The sequence below is a fragment of the Phascolarctos cinereus genome, unplaced genomic scaffold (genome assembly GCF_003287225.1).
Source record: "Phascolarctos cinereus isolate Bilbo 61053 unplaced genomic scaffold, phaCin_HiC Scaffold_4;HRSCAF=312, whole genome shotgun sequence".
Classification (NCBI taxonomy): Eukaryota; Metazoa; Chordata; class Mammalia; order Diprotodontia; family Phascolarctidae; genus Phascolarctos; species Phascolarctos cinereus.
Window position 1 is genome coordinate 504,972,002 of NW_027555847.1, and position 24,067 is coordinate 504,996,068.

A 24,067-nucleotide genomic window follows, 5' to 3' on the forward strand; every position below is an offset into this window, starting at 1 on the left:
TCTAGTTTTTTCTGGCAGGCACCTTCAATTTCCTAAGCACTAAAGTGCTTACTTTTTTTCTTAGTGCAAACTAAAGTTTGCACATAGTGCAAACATATGGTTGCTCTGTGTCCTTAATTCACAAAGGGGCCCCTTGGATACAGTGGAAAGAAGAAAAGACTAGGCAACCTAGGTTTAATTTTACTTGTAGCTAGCCTCATTTTGTAATTCTCGCTATATTTTTCAGGCTTCTGCTAATAAGTAATTTAATAATTATAATAAGCTTACCTTTTGAATTTCACTTGCCCTTTGAGGTACTGAAATAAAATGAGATACTGCAGAAGGATGTGACGACGAAAGTTACTATCACTCAGCTGTAAATCCATAAGCTATATGCATACAAAAGACAAACACAGTAGAAGAACAACAATGTTTACTTTATTTATCATAATAAAAGTCAAACTTGGCCTAAATTTATAGTTTTCTGCTACCAAAAAGTAAGATGAATAATACAACAATGAAGAATCCATTGAGAAAATATATTGGCCTATTTCTTATCATGTATGTATTTATCAATGACTAGCAATTGTTGTTTTTTTTATCCAGAGTACTGGGAACTGGGAATATACTGAGCAGAGATCCTAAGTTTCAGATGAAAGTCAACAAATATGAACTTCATCTTTCAACATAAAAGGAAACCAGGTAAAATACAGTATCTGTATAGATGGCTAATGGAAAGATTTAGAGGTAGAAAAATAATATTTCTAAATAGGCCATTTCATTTCTGGATAGCTCTAATTTTTACATAGTTTTTTTCTGACATCAAACCTATTGTTTTCCTCTTCCTCCCATTGCTCTTAGTTTTGTCTAATAGGGCCAAAGAGAACAAATCTAAACCTTTCTCCACATGACAAGCCTTTAAATATTTGAAGACAGCTTTCATTCCTCCTTCTATTCTTAAGTCTTATCTTCTCTAGCATAAATATCCCTGATCAATCTTCATATGTTATGAACTCAAAGCCCTTCACCTTCTTAGTTGCCTTCTAGATGACCTCCAACTTCTCTGGTAGGTAGTTTAAGATTATTATCATATGACTGTCAGGAAGACTTATACATGGGCCTAATCTCTTCTGTAAACCAACAGAATTGAACAAGTCTGTAATGTCCCTACCAGCTCTGAAATTCTGTCAATTACGAATTCTTGCCATTTCTGGCTTTCAACCAAAACAAGTATACTTAAAATGATTTTCTTATAAATGAAAATAGCAAGACTTCATTAATTAGATTTTGTGATAAGAAAGAATTTTTAAAACAGGACTTAGGCTGAAATTTAGCTATGCAATATTTGTGAATAAAGGGTTTGCAACATAACTGTGCAAGATAAGATTAAAAGGAAAGTAATTAAATGACCTAAAATTATTTTCAAGCACCTGAGAAACAACTACTTATGTTTAAAAAGCAACTTATAAGTAGAAAATATTCTTGTTTATTTGTTTATTTACTTAGTGTAGATTCCTAAAGATGTTCTTACCCTAGTTTAAATAATATGGAGCCTCAAAAAAAATTAATGTTGAAACGTTTTCTAGACCAATTAAAAAAAACAAAACAACACGAAATCAAACTAATCTTTCCTCAACATGTCCATCCTGCAAACTCAAATTAGAACTATTAATCAAATTGTAGCTTCCTTCAGATTGTACTGTCTAAACAGGGTTAGTTAACACATTTAACCAATTTAAGCAGCAAACATTATCATCCAACTTAAATACAGCATGAAAGAGATACAGGTGGTAAAAAGTAAAGAGCATTTTTAAAGTTGGGTATTTGTGAAAATGAAGATTGTTTTATACCTTTTCACTTGTTAAGAATTTTGCAAAATATACATGTTCTCCTCCTGTTTTCAATTCTTCTAACTTCTTTCTTGAGGCCTGGGTATCATCCAGTTTATAACTTTTAAAAACAGCTAAAACCTCTTCAGAATACTGCAAAATGAAAATACTAATTAATCTTATCTTCCCAAGTCACCAAATTAATCTGTTTCCTTGTAAATGTTAGAAAAATAGACATTTGCTGGCAATTGACTGCTTATTCATATATTATAACATAATTTGGAAAAATATGACTGAGATACTTATCAAATAGGATTTCTCACTATTTTAAAAAGTTAATTATCCCTCTTTTAATTTTTTATGTAGTTAGGATATAGAACAAACTGTAGAAAATCTTTGATATTTTACATACATCCTCTGACGAGATTAATTGTTTAAACAACTGTAGATGTAGAGAGAACCATTCATTTGGAGTCAGGAAGACATGGGTTCAAATCCTGCCCAATACACTGCACAGATGAGTGATGTTGGGCAAATCCCTTAGCCTCTCAGGAGCTCATCCTCCTCATTTCACAGCATCCATCCAACCTAGTATCTGATGAACTATTTTATTCTAATATTTCTTGTGAATAAAATGTAAAAGGAAAAAATAAACAGCAACATCAAATCACTTCTAGGCACGGTAAAGTTGCTGTTAAATTATCCCCATTGGTTTAATTTCCTCATTAAGTAAAATATTTCTTGAACGCTACCATGAGAATAATAACTTAGATTTGCATACTGCGTTTTAATTTACAAAAAGCTTTCACATCCACTGTCTCACTTGATTCTTGTGAATTGGACAGAAGACATATTACTATCTTCATTTTCCCAATGAAAAAACAAACTCTGAGAGGTTAAGGTGGTCCAAGATCACAGAACTAGTAAATGGTCTAGACAAGTGCTCTTTCCATTATATTCACACTTTTGTTGCAACTGGAACTTTTAAATCCAAAAGAAATTAAAGTCATTGCCACATGAACAACAGCTTAAATAGGAATTACATTTTAACTTCTGAAAATTGCACAATTGGAATAACATCATGAAATTAATGAAACAATTTACCTTGAGAAAAGTTTTCCATGAAATCTTCTCATAGCACTGTACAGGATTTCTGAAGTAATCCTGAAGTGACCAGAATTTTCTATATAGGTTGTAATCAATTGGAATGGAGCTAATGAAAACAAACAGTACATTAATTATATCACTCTATTTCTTTAGAAAGTATCTAAGGCAAATAAAATGACAGAATCTCAAAGCTGAAAGAATTATGGAAGTCATTTGGTCCAACCAGTCCCTGAATAAGACTCCCTTCTAAAACATAAGCCGTAAGCGATCATCTAGGCTTCGCTTGAAGAAAGCCCTCAAGTGAATGGGAGGTCTTCACTGCTTCCCAAGGCAGCCTGTTACAGTTTCAGATAATTCTAAATCTCAAAAAGCTTTTCCTTAAATTAAACCTAAATATGCCTCTGTGTCTCACACTGAACTTGCAGTTCACTAAAATCTCCAATCTTTCCCAATGAACTACTATCTAGCTGTGCCTTCCACAACATGCTTAGGTTTAAAAAAATCAACTTCAAAAGTATAAAATTTTACTTACAGTCAGATATATACATATGTCTGAAGATATACATACATACATATATATATATCGATATATACATATATATCTATATATCTATCTATCTATCTATCTCACATCCTCCGACCCCAGCTCCTTTTAAGATGTCATTTTTGTTTTTGTATTACCAACACCTTACAGAGTAGCTTGCACATTTAAGTAGGTGGGTTGTAAGTTTGCTGAACTGAAGTGAGAGCTAGTAAAACGGATTGAGGCATAAACAGAAAGTTAGATTATGAGTGCAGCTACTTATTTTCATAATATAGAGCCTATGGCTATAGCAATGGTGTAATGATAATACTAGGTTACATTAAGGATTACAAACAACAACCTCACAACAACCATGTGAGGTAGGCGCAAGTCAGAAGGACTGAAGAAGAAGAAAGGGAGGCCAGATTTTTGATTTCATGGGTATCGGGAATACCTACTGAGGAAACTTCTTTTTGCTAAGGTAGACTAGCTCTTGGAGAATCCTTAAGAAGCATTTAGGGCATTGAGAAGTCACACAGTCAGAATGCTAGAAGCAGGACTTGAACCCAGGTTTTCCTGACTCTGAAGCTTCCTTTTTTATCCATTATACTACACTGTCTCTCAAGAGTATTTAGTATTATTACCCTCTCACCATTTTACATTTGAGGAAACAGGTTCAGAAAGGTTAAATGACCTACTCAGGGTGATAGGTAGTAGGTGTCAGAGCTAGGACTTGACTGAGTTTTTTGACTAGTGATCTTTCCACTGCATTCCACTTCCTAATGAGTACAGAGGGTGACTCCCCATTAAGGGTAGGGAATGACCTGAAGAGGCTATCTAGTAAAACCTATAGCTCAATGCAAATCCCCTCAACAACATCCCTAATAAGCAGAAATCTACTTTTCACTAGAAGCCCTGCAGTGAAAGGGAACCCACTACCTCTTAAGATCATTTCACTTTAAAAATTCAAAGACAGGATGATGACAAAATTAAGTGCTTACTTTAAGATTTTTAAAAAATTACAGTAATACCTGTACTCTTTGATTGGCTATTTCTATATCTGCAATGCTAAAAATGAATTTATATATACAATTCCCTTAAATATGTGGTGTGTCTATTAAGTTTTTAATTAAACATATCAGAATTTATTCATCCAAATGTTGTTCCCTTCAAAGTGGTTACCTTGGAAGGCCATGAACTTATTCAAATGTTGCTGACATTGCTCAAAACATTTTCCAATCTCCTCTCTTGATGCTTACAGAACAATTTGTTTTTCTTTTTGTTTTTGTTTTTAATAGTCTCAGTGGAGGCAATATTTTTTTCTTTTGAAGGTGGATTTTGTTTTTGGAAACAGCCAACGGACAGCTGGAACAAAGTCTGGTGAGTACAGTCGTTCAGATCAAGCTGGGTCATGTCATTTTCAATCCAAAATAAGGTGTGACTATAAAGGAATGAGAATGAATTTCTGGTGTGGTTCTGAAGGCAATCCCAAAAGAGAAGCTCCAAAAATGTTCTGAGCAGTGGTAGTAAGTGTATAGCATCCCCAAGGTGACTACTCTAAAAGCTAACACTCATTTGGATGTATAAATTCAGTTATTTCATTAAAAAATCAGTCACATTAATTCAGTTACACCAAGCACAAGGAATATTAGACAAGCAAAACTCCAAATCCTTAAGTAAAAAACAATACTTGGTGAATATATACCCACTCACATACAGAATCACAGAATTTCAGAGCAAAACTCCATAGTACCAAAAGTCAAATTTTCAGTAACCTCATCTATCCAGAACACAGCTGTAAATAACTGAAAATAGCCTGTAAGCTGGAAGAAAACAATTGTGAAATCTATTCACTTCAGTCTTCAGGAAAGGTATAAAGACCCTGTCTGCCACAGAGCTCAGTATCTTAGAATGATATATAAATTAAGAGAAACAATTTAAGCAATCTGGCTGAACAAGAGTTCTCATTTGAGAGGTAGTGTAGAAAAGATACGGGGTCATAGAGGAGGTTATACAGAGGAGATAAGAACTATAAAAACCCAAAAGAAGAACTACTTTTTTAAAAAGCACAACAGTCTGGAGTCATTTACTGAGCCCTATGAACCTTGAAAGCTATCAACGGTATTACTACATTGCTCATTATTTTAAAAAATGGTATGGAATGAATGCTGGAGCTAGAGTCATAAGACACTTAGGTTTAAATCTCATTCTGACACTTAATACGTGACCATGGCAAAATTGATTCATTTTTCAGGGTTTGGAGCTTTCTCAACTGTAAAATGGGATTATAATGCCTATAAGTACCTACCTCACTGGACTACTAATCTGAGAATCAGAGGTTAGCAAAGGTTTTGCAAATCTTAGGAGCACTACAGATGATCTCTAAAGTTTTGCCAAGAGCTATAATTTTATGATTTTATGACTCTAAATCCTCATTTATTCACATTCTTGTGAGCAAAATGAGGGACTGGTTGGGAGTGGAGACAGGAGGGAGAGGGCATCTACCAAAAAAGATGATGCAAGTAAGGCATCCAAGAGTAGCCCAATGGCAGATCCACAGAGGAGATTAACTTAGGGCAATTTTCCTATAATGCTAGGGAGCTGAAGATGCCCTACATCTCTTTTTGCTTCCTTTCATAACCCTGGGGTTCATGAGTCCCTTTTGAAAATGCAAAAAAATCCCACCAGGGAACACACATTAAGCAATTATTAACCTATACTCAAATTATCAGAATGAGGGGGTATAGAGGGTGAGGAAAGGTACAGACAGCTTGAGAAACCAAAGTGGCAATTTTCAGAAATATTTTGGAAAGGTACTAAAGATAAATCTCAGCTACTTCACTATGATGTTTCAGCAGCTGGGCCACTGACACTCAAAATTTTTTCAGAAGTGCCACAGGTTACCATACCCTATTAGTTCAGTAGTAATATTAGTAAAGAACCTAACCCCTTTATATAACAACATTCCTATGGAAACATGCGAGAGTAATAAATAAAACTACCATATTAATCAAAGATATTACTATCCCTGACATCCACTACCATGGCCACATTGACTTACAAAACTTTAGGGTGATGATGTGTGTCTTTAAACCCCTGCTATCTTCCCTAAAGGCAACTTTTTCCTCCACCCTGGTCCTATATCCATTCTAATATTTAGCAAGATGCAAAAGACATTGTTATAATAATAAAGACAATAATAAAAGTTCCTCAAACTCACCAACTTGTCGGAGCTTCATCATCTCCCATTTCTCCTTCCTCTACTTCCATTCCTTCATCTCTATCCTCAATGTGCTTTAACAAAAAACAAAACAAAACAAAAAGGACAATGCTAGTTTTCAGGGACATGAACAATGCTAGAATTCTAGATCACCACATTTAACAGGTAGCCACTATTATGGCAGTTTGGGGATCATGAAATATTATAAGCTACTGTAGACACCACTTTAAGACTTCTAATAATGCCTGACGCTTCAGGGTGAGATGATCTTTGAAGTGTCACGTCAGCTCAGCATTCTAAAGCTATAATGTAGTCATGAAGACAAAGGAAGATGATTTAAGCCACACTGAATCCAGACTTGTATGTTCCCTCCTATTCCCCAAGTTCAAGACTAATATCCATGACATATAAGCCATTTCTAATTTAGGGGGTTCCATACATGCTGAGTAAGCAATGCCCAGTGGTCACAAGCATTTTTAACTTCCTACTTCCACTGTCTGGGATTTTTCTTCGATTCTCCTTCAAAGTTTTCTAGCTGCTTCCTGGGACCACTACCTTTGTCACCACCATCACTCCCATCTTATCCCATTCCCCCCTTTCCCCTGACTGTCCAAGGTAGTGTTTTCAGTGGCTGTAGGGCTAAAAGCACAGGGGAAGCTATGGAACTCATTTTTGTTTTACACAACAAGGACCAGAGGATGACAAAAAAAAAATCTCCATTCAAAAGCAAAAGATATTAGAAGTCAAAAGGGAAAAAAGTTGAAAGAGAAGTAACCAGTTATCAGCCAAGAAAAAAGATTATTCCTTGGAATTTACAGGGGGAAAAGGCTTAATCTTTTTTTCCTTCATGGACCTTCTCAACCTTCAAAATGGATCCAAATGCAGAAGGAGGAAATTCTGGTTTCCCAAGCTGAGCATTAAATGGTTTCCTAGAGCCATACTGTACAAGCTAGTGTAGATTCCATAATAACTATTAGTATAATATTACACATTAGGCACATGAACTATATATATCAAAATCAGCCTCAATTTTCTAGTTTGCTTTAGAAATGTTTTTAATATGTCCCCACCTGAAGGGTAAGTGTACCAGAAATTTCCAAGTTTAATTCAAGACTAATATGCTATAAATCTTTATAAAGAAAATGTGCTAATGCTTTATGGCTCTCAATAAAAATGCATTTCCATTCTAATTGACATCAGGTCTTCTTCAAAAACAAACTTAAAATATTCAGTAAGCAAAATTCAAAACAGTTCTCACCTTCTGACCCAAGGTGCTCTCTTGTTCATTGGTGTTGAAAACAGTGACATTTTCAAGATTAAACTGACTTTGTAAGTTAAGGCCTGTTTAAAAATAAACAAAAACATGTATGCCATAATGAAAGAGCTTATTAGTATCAAAACACTCTAAGACCTGAAGTACTTTTAGCAGGAAGGAAACACGTGATATAAAGTTAAAGCAACAGCAAATTAATCTAAAAATCAATCTACATCTTTACAGACAGAACTAAAACCAAGCCACTGGTTTGCAAATCCTTTTTGAAATTCACTTTATAAAGAGGTATCTTCAAAGAAAACCTGTTAGTTCTTTAACTCTAACTTTAGAAAACCACAGAATATTAAGAGTAGCTTCCTTATGTATATTACCAATTCTGGAATGAAGAGGGATTGTGAAGTAATTCTGGAATGAAGAGAGATTGTGAAGTATCTTTGAAATATAATGAAAATGGACTGCAAACAAATAGGAAAGGTTGGAGAATGGCATGGTGTTTAAACTCTGCTTTCACTTTATACTTATGGCAAAGGACAAAAACAAAAACAGTAATACCTTTCTCACAGATAATACCTGGCTCCATTTCAAGATACTTGAATCCATGATTTATACCCAGAGTAATGGAGCTCACCCAGCCACAATTATCTTGTCATTTTGTGTAATTCTTATCCAAGTTTTTTATTAAAATAAATTTTTCTATCACATAATTTTTATATTATTTTTAACATAAATTTTTAAAAAATAATATATTTATTAAAACAGAAATTAAATTATTAAATGAAATTTAAATTTTTTAAAATTAACTTTTATTAAATTTATTAAAATAATTGATTAAATTAAAGAGTTACCCAACATACCTAGATGCTCCCTACCTTGCACACTTTTAAGCTGTCTGGGGAGTACGAAAGAATAAGTTGGAAAGGCATGTCAGAACACATCTAGTCCAACCCTTATCTAAACAAGAATCTCTTCTTATAACACAGCTAACAACTGAGTCCTCAAGCCCTTGACTGATGACTTTCCATGGGAGAAACTATCTTCTAACACAATTCATTCTATTCTGATTGTTAGGAAACTTTTACTTATGTTAAATCTCTGAAATTTCCATTTATTCCTAGTGCTGCCCACTGGGCCAAGCAAAATAAATTCTAATTTTTCTTTGGCATAACAGCCTTTTAAATACTCAAAGACAGCTGTTATAACTCCCAATACATCTTTTTTAATAGGCTAAATCTACCAGTTTCTTTAGCTGATCCTTATGTGGTATGGTCTCAAGGACACTGTCATCATCCTGGTCAATCTCCAGTTTATCAGAATTGTTCTTAAAATGTGGTACCCAGATCTAAATACAATAATTCAAATGCAATCTAGCTGAACAGACTAAAGAGGGACCATCAGGTCCTTAGTCATGAATATTGCTTCTTGTAATCCAGCGAAAAATCATATAGATTGTCGTGCTATCCTATTATTCTGTTGACTCAGAAACTGCAGTCTACTAAACCCTCTCAAACCTTCAGATAAACTACCTAATCATCTTGTACTTGCAGAGATGATTTTATGAATTCAAGTATAAGACTTTATATTTATCTCTTTAAATTTTGTCTTATGAGACAGCAAGTGTAGTAGATAGAAGGTTGAATTTGGAACCAGAAAGAACTTGGTTCAGTTCTTGCTTCTGACACACAGTAGTTGAGTGATCACAAATGAAATCACTTAACTTTTCAAATCCCTCAGCCATCCAAGACTTTAGGTTACAGAGCAGTTGGTCATCTGTGCTGGTGGAACTGAGTTTCCGTACCACGAGGTCCCTATATAGATGAAATCATAAGTCTGGACAAAACACAACCGCATTTCATCTCATGAGCTTTAGTTCAACATGCCTGTCCAGGTATTTTTAGATCTTAACTCTGCTATGCATGTTAGCTATACCAGTTGGTATTATATGCAAATCTGATAACTAATCTATGCCTTTATCCAAGTGATAAAAATATTAAATATTACAGGCTCAAGTATAAATCCCTAGGACACTTCAACAGAGACACTAAACTATTAATGATTACTTTTTCCAGTCATTCAACTACAACCTAGTCCTTCCATATCTATCCTTCAAGAAAATTATGGAGAATTTGTCAAATTCTCTTTGTATACTGAATCTACAGCATTTCAATGATCTAGTAACATGCAAAACAGAAAAGAAGTTAGCTTAGAATAACCTATACTTGAAGAAAACATGCTAGTTTTTCCTAATCACCACTTCCTTTTTAAAATATTCACAAATGTATCCCTTCTGCTGGACTACAAATTGCAGAATCCGTTCTCTTCTTTTCTTTCAGAAGCAGAATGTATGCCCTTGAAGATTTTTCAAAGATCACTGACAATAAGTAGCTTAGTAATCACATCTACCAGTTCTTTTAATATTTTAAGCTACAGATCATCTAGATTTGATGACCTGAACATATCATGAACATCTATGGCCTTTTTTACTATATTTCTGTTATATTTGGCAACAAGTTCCCTATCAGCCATTTCTGTTGTCTTTTCCAGTACAAATACCCTTCTCCTTGACAGAGAAAACAGAAGCAATATAAGGAGACAAATCTTTTTGTCTGTTATCATCCCAGATTTTTTCATCAGCAGTCTTATCCCTTCTTTGAACCTCTTTTCCCCAAAGTAAATAACCCTCTCCTCATTAGCCTTAATTTTCAACTAGTAGCCCTAGCCCATCCTTTCTTTGAGCCTTCTCTTTTCCTCAGTTTAGCTAACCCCTACCTTCTTTGTCTTCACCAATCTAAACTTCAGAATTTTTGTCACTATTCTTTTTTTAAAATTTATTTTAGTTTTCAACATTCATTTCCATAAGATTTCGTATTCCAAATTTTCTCCCCATCTCATCCCTCCCTCTACCCCAAGACAGCATGCATTCTGAATACCCCTTCCCCTAATCTGCACTCCCTTCTCTTATCCCCTTCCCCTTCTATTTTCCTGTAGGGCAGGACAGATTTCTATACCCCATTGCCTATATATCTTATTTCCCAGTTGCATGTGAAAACAATTTTTAACATTTGTTTTTAAAACTTTGGGTTCCAAATTTTCTCCCTTCCTCCCTCCCTCCCCACCCTCATCCAGAAGGCAAGCAACTCGATACAGGTTATACATGTGTAGTCATGCAAATACTTCCATGGTAGTCAAACTGTGGAAAACTAACTATATTTCCCTTCATCCTATCCTGCCCCCCGTTTATTCTATTCTCTTTTTTGACCCTGTCCCTCCTCAGAAGTGTTTGCTTCTGATTACCCCCTCCCCCAATCTGCCCTCCCTTCTATCATCCCCCCTTCTTGTCCCCTTCCCCCCTATTTTCCTGTAGGGTAAGATAGATTTCCATACCCAATTGAGGGTGGATGGTATTCCCTCCTTAAGTCAAATCTGATAAGATTCACTCATTCCCTCTCATCTTCCCCCACTTCCCCTCCACTGTAAAAGCCTTTCCTTGTCTGTTTTACGTGAGATACTTCACCCCATTCTACCTCTCCCTTTTTCCTTCTCCCTCTTAATTTTATTCTCCAGATATCACCTCTTTATCTTCAACTTACCCTGTGCCCTTTATCTATTTTTTCCCCCTCCAACTACCCTAATACTGACAAAGGTCTCATGAGTTACAAATACCTTTCCATGTAGGAACGTAAACAGTTCAACCTTCATAAGTACCTTATGATTTCTCTTTTCTGTTTACCTTCTTCATGTTTCTCTTGAGTCTTATATTTGGAAGTCAGATTTTCTATTCAGCTCTTGTCTTTTTTATCACGAATGCTTGAAAGTCCCCTATTTCACTGAATGTCTATTTTTTGTCCCTGAAGGATTATACTCAGTTTTTCTGGGTAGGTGATTCTTGGCTGTAATCCTTTCTCCTTTGCCCTCCAGAATATCATATTCCAAGCCCTCTGGTACCTTAATGTAGAAGCTGCTAAATCTTGGGTTATCCTTATTGGGTTTCCACAATACTTGAATTGTTTCTTTCTGGCTGTTTGCAGTATTTTCTCCTTGACCGGGGAGCTCTGGAATTTGGCTACAATATTCCTAGGAGTTTTCTCTCTCTTTCAGGAGGTGATCTGTGGATTCTTTTAATTTCCATTTTACTCTCTGCTTCTAGAATATCAGGGCAGTTTGATAATCTCTTGAAAGATGATATTTAGGCTCTTTTTTTGATCATGGCTTTCAGACAGTCCAATAATTTTAAAATTCTCTCTCCTGGATCTATTTTCTAGGTCAGTTGTTTTTCCAATGAGATATTTCACTGTCTTCTATTTTTTCATTCTTTTGAATTTGTTTTACTAGGTCTTAATTTCTCATAAAGTCACTAGCTTCCATTTGCTCCATTCTAATTTTTAAGGAAGTATTTTCTTCAGTGAGCTTTTGGACTTTCTTTTTCATTTGGCCAATTCTGCTTTTTAAGGTATTCCTTTCCTCACTGGCTTTTTGGACCTCTTTTGCCATTTGGGTTAGGCTATTTTTTTAAGGTGTTATTTTCTTCAGTATTTTTTTTCATGATTCTCTTGCATCACTCTCATTTCTCTTCCCAGTTTTTCCTCTATTTCTCTTACTTGCTTCTCAAAATCCTTTTTGAGCTTTTCCATGGCCTGGAACTGATTCATTTTTCTTGGAGGCTTTGGATTTTGTTGGAGCTTGGAGAAGCTTTGACTTTGTGGTCTTCTTCTGGTCATATGTTTTGATCTTCTTTTGTCACCAAAGAAAGAGTCTATGGTCTTACTTTTTTTTTTGTGCAGTTTGCTCACGTTCCCAGCCAATTACTTGAGTTTTAAACTCTTTCTTAAGGTAGGGGTCTGCTTCCAGTGTGGAGAATGTACTGTTTCAAGCTTTGGGGGTTTTGTCCAGCTGTTTAAATTTTCAGTTCTTCCAAGATGGTATAATGAAGGGCAAGGTATTTACTCCTCTCCTGGCCTGTACTCTGGTCTGTGAGTGACCACAAGCACTCTTTTCTGCCTTGGAACTATGAGAAGGATTCCCTCTATACCACCACTACAAGCTCCACCATGCCAGTGCTCATCCTCGCCCCAGGACCACCACCCAGAACTGTGACCCAGATCCAAGCATGGGCAAAGCAAGAGAATCCTGCCTCAGCAACAGCAAAGAGATCCCTGCAATACCCCATGATCAATTCCTCCTCTGTCTGTGGGCCAGAAGCTCTGGAAGGAGCTGCTGCCCCAGGGTGCACTGGAACTGGGGCTGGGACTAAGCTTCTCTCTCCCCCCAGTCATAGATCTTTCCTACTGACCTTCTAAGTTTTCTTTGGTGTTTGTGGTTTGAGAAGTCAGGAAACTGCTATAGCTGCCAGTGATTCAGTTCCTTGAGGCCTGCCCCAGGTTCACTGAGGCCTAGTCTTTGCCTGCGCACCCACGCTGAACTGTGTTCCTCTCCCAGCCCAGCATAACAGACCTTTCCAATCAACCATCCAGGTTGTCTTGGGCTGGAAATTTGTTTCACTGTCTTTTAATGGGTTCTGCTGCTCTAGAATTTGTTTAGAGCCATTTTTTACAGGTATTTGGAGGGCTTTGGGGGAGAGCTCAAGCAAGTCACTGCTTTCACTCTCCCATCTTAGCTCTGTCCCCTTTGTCATCATTCTTTTTTGTGGGGGGCTAGGCAATGGGGTTAAATGACTTGCCCAGGGCCACACAGCTAGTAAGTATCAACTGTCTGAGTCCGGATTTGAACTTAGGTCCTCCTGAATCCAGGGCTGGTACCCTATCCACTGTGCCACCTAGCTGCCCCCTCCTTGTCACCATTCTTAAAGGACAACCATGCCTTGCTTTTGCACTCATCCTTTATAACATGCCTCTATTTAATTTACATTTTAAAAATACACGTTTTAATTTAATTTAAATTGGTCCATGAGTTCTATCTATATTAGCATTCTTAATCTGTCCTTATATAACTGACGCTGAGTTAAGCGAGCAGAACCAGGAGAACACTGTACACAGTAACAGCAATAATGTGTGATGACTAATTTTGATAGACTTAGATCTTCTCAGCAATGCAATCATCTAAAACAACTCCAAAAGACTCATGATGGAAAATGCTATCCAGTTCCAGAGAAAGAACTTTGGAGTCTGAATGTAGATGGAAGCATACTATTTGCTCTCTTTTTTTTGGTTGCTTTGTTTTGTTTCTTCTTTCTTGTGGTTCCTCCCATTGGTTCTAATTCTTCTTTCCAACATGACTAATGTCAAAATATGTTTAATATGAATGTTTATGCAGTGCCTATAATCAGATCGCACGCTGTCTTGGGGAGGGAGAAGAAATTTAAAACTAAAAATCTTACAGAAGTGAATGTTGAAAACTAAAAATAAATAAATTCATTTAAAAAAAAATCTGTTCTTTCACTCCTTATCAGAACTGATCCTCTTGTGCTTCTGAATGCATTTCTTGAGAACTTCCCATTCCTCTTGAATGGTTTCCCCTGTAGATTTGTCCAAAGAATCCTACCTATTTGAAACCTATTGTCAATTAAAGATATTTTGAGACCTATTTAGACCACATCAGACCATGCCTAGGTTTCCTCTTCCTTTCTATTACAAATTCTGAGATGTTTTAGTAATAGTTTTCCATGATATCCACCCCAGTCAGCCCTTACGAGTGAGAATCAGATCCAATACCACTTACTGTCACTGGTGCCTCCATCTTTTAAAAGATGAAGTTAACATTTAACTAAGAAATCAGCAGGAGCTCTGCTTTTGCCAGAAACATTGAGTATTACAACACTTATCTGTTTAAGTTTCCCACTAATTGTGTACTATGTTGCCAAGCCAGGCTTATGATCAACATCTACTTCCTCTGACAAGGTGGTGTTTAGTATTCTTTATTGATACTATTACTTGTGTTTCAGTTTCTATTATCTTTACCCAAATGCTCTCCACTATGCTTCATTACCATCTTATTTCCATCTCCCTGGTTCCTAGAGTTTCTCAAAAGTATATCTATATATATGAAATATGATTTCTTCCTGTCCCTCTTACTACTATCCTTTCTGAATTAAGTATAGCATTCCAGAACCATATTCTAGTCAATAGCCTGAAAGATTCATTTACAGACCGTATCCATATTAAATAATGGATCAATTGGGTTAATAATTGTATATTAATAATAGATATTTCATATTAGCCAATATTATTTAGACAATACTTGATATTAATTATAGGTAATAACTGGATACATGCTGAATTAATAATAATTAAATTAACAGGCTACCTATGCAGCTGCATGCCATAATTTTCATCTTTTCATCCAATGTTCTTTTATTATGTGTGGCTCAATCTTTCACATTCCTATGTATTTCACTTATGTGTCTTTCTGGTTCCAGGCTGAATACAATTAACACATAGGGAAACAAGAGTATCTGGCAGGCCCTGCTATAAGGAGTAAAGTCTTTTCTTGAACCTTACAAAGAAAATCTACCACAATGTTGGAGAATACTTTGAATGAATATATACCTCCCTGCTCAGTAGCTTGTTTTGTGTCAACATTCAACAGACTGTTGAAGAAAGTTATCTATGTAGTCAAGTCTGTCATGGGATTTTGGATGGTTATGATATATGCACAAGAACAGCTTGTCTAAAGAAAACATTTAAGGCTGTATTTTGTTCCAATTGAAATGTTTTCTTGAAATCAATCAACAAAGCATTATCTTATTCTCTGTATCTCAGATAATTTTATTACTACAAGATGTAGTTTTCTGTTTTAAAAAAAGGTGCAGGTAAGAACTATGTGGAATACTGTATAGATATGGTTCATGTATTTTGTTCATCTGCCCTTTTATCTGTTTTAAACAACCTTTGTTATAATTTTTTTCACTTTTTAAAAAAAATTTTTATTTAAAAAATTTTTTTTTTCAATATGCTTTTGAGTTGAAATTTTTTCTCCCTTTTTCTCCCCCCCACCTTCCCCAAGACGGTGCACAATCTGACATAGGCTTTACATTTACATACCCATTAAACATATTTTCACATTAGTTAAGTTGTAAGTAAAAATTAAAACCAATAGGAGGAACTATCAGAAAGATGAAACAAAACTCAACAGAAGGGAAAAATAAGTGAGAGTGATTCAACTTCCATAGTTCTTTCTTTGGATGTGGACGGCATTTTCCTTCCTGAGGTCTCTGGAGATGTCTTAGATCCTCGTAATGCTGAGAAGGGTTCAGTTTAACATTCTTAGTCATTGCATAACATGGCTGCTATTGTGTACAAAGTCCTCTTGGTTCTGCTCACTTCACTCAGCATCAGACCATATAAGTCTTCCCAGGTTTTTCTGAAGTCAGCCTGTTCATCATTTCTTATAGCACAATAGTATTCCATTACATTCATATACAACTTGCTCAGCCATTCCCCAATTGATGGGCATCCTCTCAATTTCCAATTCTTTGCCACCACAAAAAGAGCTGCTATGTATATTTTTGTACATGTGGGTCCTTTTCCCATTTGTTTGGTCTCTTTGGGATACAACCCTAGAAGTGCTATTGCTGGATCAAAGGGTATGCACATTTTTGTAGCCCTTTGGGCATAGTTCCAAATTGTTCTCCAAAATGGTTGGATCATTTCACAACTCCACCAACAATGTATTAGTGTTCCAATTTTCCCACATCCTCTCCAACATTTATCATTTTCCTGTTTTGTCATGTTGGCCAATCTGATAGGTGTGATGTGGTATCTCAGAGTTGTTTTGATTTGCATTTCTCTAATCAATAACGATTTAGAGCATTTTTTCATATGACTATAGATGGCTTTAATTTCTTCATCTGAGAACTGTCTGTTCATATCCTTTGACCATTTATCAATTGGGGAATGGCTTATGTTCTATAAATTTGTCTTAATTCTCTATATATTTTAGAAATGAGGCCTTTATCAGAAAGACTGGTTGTAAAAATTCTTTCCCAATTTTCTACCTTCCTTCTAGTTGCATTGGCTTTGTGCAAAATCTTTTCAATTTAATGTAATATTATTTCATTGTCTATGGTGCCTTTTAGCAGGATGTAGTTTCCTTCCTTACCTCTTTTGATTAGATCTATTTTTGCTTTTGCTTTATCAAAGATCAGGATTGCTACCCCTGCTTTTTTTACTTCAGCTGACGCATAATATATTCTGCTCCAGCCTTTTACCTTTACCCTGTATGTGTCACTCTTTTTCAAATGTGTTTCCTGTAAACAACATATTGTAGGATTATGGTTTTTAATCCATTCTGCAATCCGTTTCCATTTTATGGGAGAGTTCATCCCATTCACATTCACAGTTATGATTACTATCTGTGTCTTTTTCTCCATCCTTTTTCCCCCTTTTATGCTTTTCTTTCTCCTTTTTCCTTTCTCCCCTTCACTAGTGTTTTGCTTTTGACCACCACCTCCTTCAGTCCCTTCCCCCTTTTATTATCCCTTTCCCTTTTCTTCCCCTTTAGTCTTACTGCTGCTTCCCTCCCTTCTTTCCCCCCCTTTTCTTTCCCCCTCCTTTTCTTTCCCCTTTTCCCTCCTACTGCCTATAGGGCAAGTTAGATTTCTATAAACTGATTATATTATGCCCTTCTTGAGCCTAATCTGATGAGAGTAAGGTTCAAACAATGCTCCCCCCCTTCTTTCCCTCTGCTGTAATAGGATTTTGTGTCTTTTCCTGTAATGTAATTTACCCTTGTCTGCCTCCTCCTTTCTCAGTACCTTTTCTAAGATTAGATTGATCCACTTATTTGGATCCATTTAACCCACTTGATTAGATTTTTTTTTATCATTACATCAAAGTCAACTAATATCCACCCTCTTTATGTATACTCCTTTAACAAGGTGTAATAACAATACAGTTCTCAAGGGTTGCAAGTCTCATATTCCCTTGCAGGGGTTTAAACAGCCCCCCCCTTATTAACAACATATGTATCCTTCCTTCTGTCCCATTTACCTTTTTAAGTCCTTCTTGAGTCCTGTACTTGAAGATCAAATTTTTTGTTGAGCTCTGGTCTTTTTATCAGGAAAGTTTGGAAGTGTCCTATTTCGTTGAATATCTACCTCCTCCCTTGAAATATGACATTCATTTTTGCTGGGTAATTGATCCTTGGCTGCATTCCAAGCTCCTTTGTCTTATGGAATATCATGTTCCATGCCCTGCGTCTTTTAATGTAGAAGCTGCAAGGTCCTGTGTAATCCTGACTGTGGTTCCATGATATTTAAATTCTTTCTTTCTGGCTGCTTGCAGCACTTTCTCTTTCATTTGGTAATTTTGGAATTTTGCTGTTATATTTCTTGGTGTTGTCTATTTGGGATCTCTTTCAGGTGGTGATCGGTGGATTCTTTCAATGGTTATTTTCCCCTCTGGTTCTAGGACTTCTGGGCAGTTTTCCTTTATGATTTCCTGAAAGATACTGTCCAGGCTCTTTTTTCATCATGATTTTCAGGTAGTCCAATAATTTTTAAATTGTCTCTCCTGAGTCGATTTTCCAGGTCGGTTGTTTTACTGATGAGGTATTTTACATTTTCATCATTTTTTCATTTTTTTGTTTCTGTTTGACTGATTCTTGCTCTCTCATAGAGACATTAGTTTCCATTTGTCCAATTCTAGTTTTTAACAGATTGTTTTCTTCTGTTAGTTTTTGTACTTCCTTCTTCAACTGGCCAATTGTGTTTTTTAGGGACTTGTTTCCTTCAGCATACTCTTCTGTTAGATTTTGTACTTCCTTCTTCAACTGGCCAATTGTGTTTTTTAGGGACTTGTTTTCTTCAGTGTACTCTTCTGTTAGTTTTTGTCCTTCCTTCTTCAATTGGCCAATTGTGTTTTTTAGGGACTTGTTTTCTTCAGTGTATTTTTTTTCCAACTGGCCAATTGTATTTTTGAAGGACTCTTTTACCTCTCTCATTTGACTATTAAAATCCTTCTTGAGCTCTTCTAAGAAGGCTTTTTGGGCTTCAGACCAGTTCATATTCCCTTTTGTTGTTGCAGATGTGGGTTTGTTGACAATGTTGTCCTCTTCAGAATTTCTGTCTTGATCTTCACTCTTCTCATAATATGAATCTATGGTACGTTTCTTTTTACTCATGGTGTTTCTTTATTCCCTGGCCTTTAAAGAGATTGAGCTCTCCTGCTGGGGCACAGAGGGTACTGACCCAAGCTTCTTGTGTTGGGAGCCTAGGTCTTGGTCACTGGCTTTGTGTTCTGGGGCCTCTTATGCTGGGAATTGGAGGCTGTAGGTTTCTGGCAGCTTACCTTGTGTTGGGCTGGAATCAGCAAGGCTGGAACTTTCAGGCAATTCTAGGTTGCCTGCTTTTCCTTTCCTTTAGCTTTCTTCAGCTCCTTTTAGATGGCTGCTGCAGGATGTTTATCTGCCTGGGGCCCCCTGCAGTGTTGTCTCCCTCATTTCTGCTAATGCACGGGAGATTCCTTTGCGGTGGATTGCCGAGACTCCTGGTGGTTTTCTGAGCTGGTTTCCACCAGTTCCCCCGCCCTCATTGAGGCACTCGGAGGTCCAGGTGTTGGTGTTTGCCTGCTCTACCACCTGGGCTTCAGGATCTCTTCACAATTGGGGGCTTCAGGGCTCCTACAGCTCACCTGGTGTTGGGTTGGAATCAGCAAGGTCGGGGCTTTAGGAAGCCTTTAGGTTGTTTTCTTCACCTCCTTTCAGATGAATGCCGCAGGGTACTTATCCGCCTGGGGCCCCTTGTTTTTGCTGAGGCACTGGGAGACCCGTTTACTGGGCTACTGCACTGCTGCTCTTTGTCTTTCTTCTAGTTCAGGTGTTCCAGGTTTTTTTTCTTTTTCTGGGGTGATATTTTCTGGGTTTTCAGAGGCTGATAGGGGAGAGTAAGAGCGACTACCTTTTCACTCCGCCATGTTGGCTCCCAGAAGCAGAAGTCTTTTTCCACTTTTTTTGGGAGGCAAGTAGGGTTAAATGACTTGCCCAGGGTCACACAGCTACTAAGTGTCTGAGGCTGGATTTGAATTCAGGTCCTCCTGACTCTAGAGCCAATGCTCTAGCTACTGTGCCACCTAGCTGCCCTAAACCTTTGGTATTATAAGGGATTGCTTGATAAGTAAGAGATGGAGGAGGGTTACACTCAAAAATGTAAGACATAAAAATAAAAGGGAGCAATAAAAATAAGATATTTTTTAAAAAGTTGCTAAGATGTGCCACTTTGATCAGACTGCTGAATTATTTCTTCTCATATTTTCATTGAGGGTGCCTTTAATGTGCCTGTGTAGATTATTCTCAAAATGATTTTAGGCCAATAAGGAAGGATTTAGATAGACTAGTGGCTATCAGTGTCTAGGTGGGGTTGTGTTTTTTTTTGGGGGGGTAAACACTATCTCTGATTATTTGTATTCTTTTGAGTTTCCCCCTCCTTTGAGATATCTTGAGAACAGATTCCCATGTGCCTTTAAAATGGTATCACTCTATGAGCACAGATTTCTTCTGTATGAAGGCCCAATTGCACTTCCTTAATCAAACTGCTGAAGGGTCTCTGCCACATCTTCAAATAGCATACTGAATACAGAGGGGAGTACAGTCCAAGAGTAGGAGTTCCACTATTATTGTGACAACAGCTCATAAAAATGTTGGCCCATTTGTTTTAACTTCACCTCTTTGTGTTGTTTTTTCAGTTCTTGGTATAAGCTGGTTTACCTGGATCTCATCCCTAGTTCTCTTTAGGCTTCAGGACGTGAAGATGTAAAGGTTCATAGCTATATGTTTGGATAGCTCACAGGCATTCTTTAAAGAAGTGAATAAGTGAGTTCATTATATAACCAAAGGAAATAAGAAACATCAATACATCATATATTAGGTCATCTTTTCTTGAACTACCCAGGGCAAGCATGAAGAAACAGACACAGCTAGATAGCCCATTAGGCATGTAATCAAGATGACTCAAGCTCAAATATTGCCTGAGATTCTTACTTACATGACCCTAGGCATATCACTTAATTGCTTTCAGCCTCAGTTTCCTTATCTGTAAAATACCTATGATCCTATAAAGACCATGATGAAGATTACTACAGCTTATACAACAGCATCCTTTGCAAAGGAGTGAGTAGAAATGTTCTATAAAGAATGTAATAAGACACTCTACTCTAATTAACACATACTTTTGTTCTTGATGATGTCAATGCAGAATGGTGGAAACCATGCTTCAAAATTTGGTTCAGTATCCATGAATATAAACCTAAAAGCTTAGAGACTATGTAGAAGCCTCAAATACTTTCTTAAAAAAAAACAGTAGTGGGGGGAAAAACCATAAGTCACAAAGATTGTGAAGATATAAGGTAATACATGTGAAAATATTTTGGAAAGCAAGATTCAATTAAAATGAAAGATATTATTAACTAAAAATTTCTACAAAAGGAACCAATGATTTTAGTTTAGGAATAAAAGGCATTTTTCTATAGGCTTTATCTACCAGTAGAAAAATAAAAAGCAACAATTTTCTACTATGCCTTTTATGAAATTACATAATTATGATTACTTTAATATCTTTGTTAAGGTTCCATTACCAGTAATAGTAAACAACTATCCATTTAACAAAAGTCAGATGTAAGTTCTTTGCTCTAATTTGTAAAATCTTACCTGATTTCTCTGACAAAGGAAAAAGTCTGGCCAAGAAAAGCTGAATCCTTCCACAGAACACCGTATTCTGGGACTTTGATAATCTTCTTAGGAGATCTGAAACAATATATAGAAATGAAAGCAAAATAGAAACAAGGGAGGACCTTGCATTTATCACAACCATACCCAAGTGCCTTAACTATATGCTTGAAGATATTCTTCCATAAGCAGTAGTTCTCCAAATGTGGTCTGTAAGGTCCCCCTACTTATTCTTATCTAAAATAGAATGGAATTTAGCTTTGATTAAGATATAATTTATTAGTAATCAATGGTGTCATCTCATTAATTTTGTCATTTATTTAACAAGATTATATGAAAAGCATTATGATCAGTATATACACAGAAAACTAAGATACAGTCCCTGTTCTCAAAGTCATTTCTCTTTTTCTGTTTCTATTTATTGCAGGAACAAGGATTGGAGTAAACAGTCTGTGAAACGCTTTTCTCATGTACTAAAAATGTTTGACAACAACTACCCTAAGGGAATTACTCTAAGTCTCCTGAAATCTTAAGGAAGTCAAAAATATTTTTAACAAACAAAAAGCTGTATTATAACAATAATAATAGTTAAAGCTGATATTTTATATAGTGCTTTAACTATATGACTCTCAAAACAACACTATAAGATAAGTATTATTACTCCCATTTAATAGAAGCTCAGAAAGAGTAACTGACTCATTTATGGTCACAAAGGCAGTATGGAAATAAAATTCAAACTCAGGTCTTTCCTGACTCCAATTCTAGTACTCTTTCCATTATACCTTGTTGTCTAGAAGTAAAACTATACCACATTTTGCATGTCATTAGCCAAATTTTCAGTGTAAATGCTAAGATTCTTGTTTCTTGTATTAAATAACTCCCACAAGTCTAAACGTAATCATAAAAAAGATAACATTTCTACTTTTAGATGTTTTTTACTTACCATTGCACATGCGCAATAAATAGTTTTTTCCAGCAGAATAGAATGTATTCTGTAAATAAAAAAATTTCTTATTACATGGAATTTGTAGCATGTTCTGTTATCTTTACAGTATTCTTCCATAAATGCAGCAAAAGTAGGAAATCTAGTAACAAACTAAGTTTGCTCTTCAATTGCCAAAATCTTAATTTCACAAATGCAAGAGAAATGAATACCTGATACTTAACAAGTGCTTCATTTAACTGCTTTTGCATGATCAAATTTCCTATTTCAGCTTTCTCTAGGGATATGATTCTCACATGACTCTCTAAGAATCTAAGAGTAATGCAAGTTATTTCAGGGCACCCAGGACAATTTACACAGGGATAATCCTTTCAACCACTAGCAAACATGTGATCTTTTGTCTCAAAGAGGTATAGGGAGAATTACATGATGTACTGTTATAAATACTGGAGGATTTCCATAAAGATACATAAGAGGGAAAACAGAGTTAACAAAAAAGAGAAACAAACTTACTGATTTCCAAGTAGCAACATTTTTCTCCACAAAGGTGAAGATTGTATCACATTGATCCAAAGGAAGACAATCCAAAACATCTCCCAATAGTACAAAAGGTGTAGATGCTGTACAAATACCTTTAAGTGGGGGCATATTTCAATTAGAAAGTTTAGAGAATTGCATGTTCATATAATCTATGAAGATTAATGCAGAATTTTAAATAACAGACACTTAAAATACCTTTTAAAAAAGAGCACAAGGAGATTTACTTCAATTTAAGAATAATGGTGATCAGATTCCATGCCATTTCTCAGCCATCTCTCTTTCTCTTATTCCCACTTTATCTGTTCCTTTCCCCCATTAGAAAGCAAGTTCCCTGAGAACAGAGACTACCTTGGAAACACAAGAATGTGTCTATCCCTAGCACCTGGGGTGCTCTCATTCTCTCTCTTCTTTCAGTATCTTTCTCATGATGTTATCCTTTAAAGTCTACGCTATTAAAAATCTTTGATGAACAAACATTATTTAGTAGGAAAACTTTTTTCCCGGGAAACCATACTAGTTATATATACAAGGGAATTCAGTTGAGTCCAATTTTAAGTCCCAGCTCTACCACTTACTAATTCTATAGTCCTGCAGCAAACAACTTAATCTCAGTTTATTTATCTGTAAAATGAAGATTAATTTTTATCTATCCACACAATGGACACATATGTGTACATGCATGGATGCATGGATGTTATGTGTGCCCACACATGAGAACAATATTTTGAACTGAACTTGTGAGGAAACTGCTTCTACCAGTACACACTGGCACTGCCCTGAAATTTAAATCTTAAAGAGTTGCTTTGGACATTTAGAAGTCAAGTGACATGCTAAGGATCCTATAGCCCATGCATTACAGGTAGGACTTGTACACAGGTCTTCCTGACTCTTAGGCTGATTCTCTCACTATCCACCAAACAAGGGTGTTGTGAATCTACCAACACTATATAAACATGAACTGCTCTTCCCTTTAACCACCTATCAAAAAGTACTTATGTAGCATTTCCTATCTGTTTTATACTGTGCTAGAGAGGCACTATAG

At 36.1% G+C, this 24,067-nt stretch overlaps 1 protein-coding gene across 3 annotated transcripts in view; it reads right to left on the bottom strand.

Moving 5' to 3' along the window:
- Positions 1-24,067, bottom strand: part of THOC1 (THO complex subunit 1) — a 69,182-nt gene that overhangs the window by 19,976 nt on the left and 25,139 nt on the right. For all 3 annotated transcript variants that reach the window (XM_020970659.2, XM_078153475.1, XM_020970660.2), the window contains exons 5-12: positions 22,999-23,117; positions 22,486-22,534; positions 21,525-21,620; positions 7,917-7,999; positions 6,659-6,732; positions 2,913-3,021; positions 1,830-1,961; positions 268-368 (exon numbers count right to left, since the gene is read on the bottom strand). In XM_020970659.2, the coding sequence (XP_020826318.1) occupies positions 268-368; positions 1,830-1,961; positions 2,913-3,021; positions 6,659-6,732; positions 7,917-7,999; positions 21,525-21,620; positions 22,486-22,534; positions 22,999-23,117 (763 nt within the window). The remainder of the gene's footprint in view (positions 1-267; positions 369-1,829; positions 1,962-2,912; positions 3,022-6,658; positions 6,733-7,916; positions 8,000-21,524; positions 21,621-22,485; positions 22,535-22,998; positions 23,118-24,067) is intronic.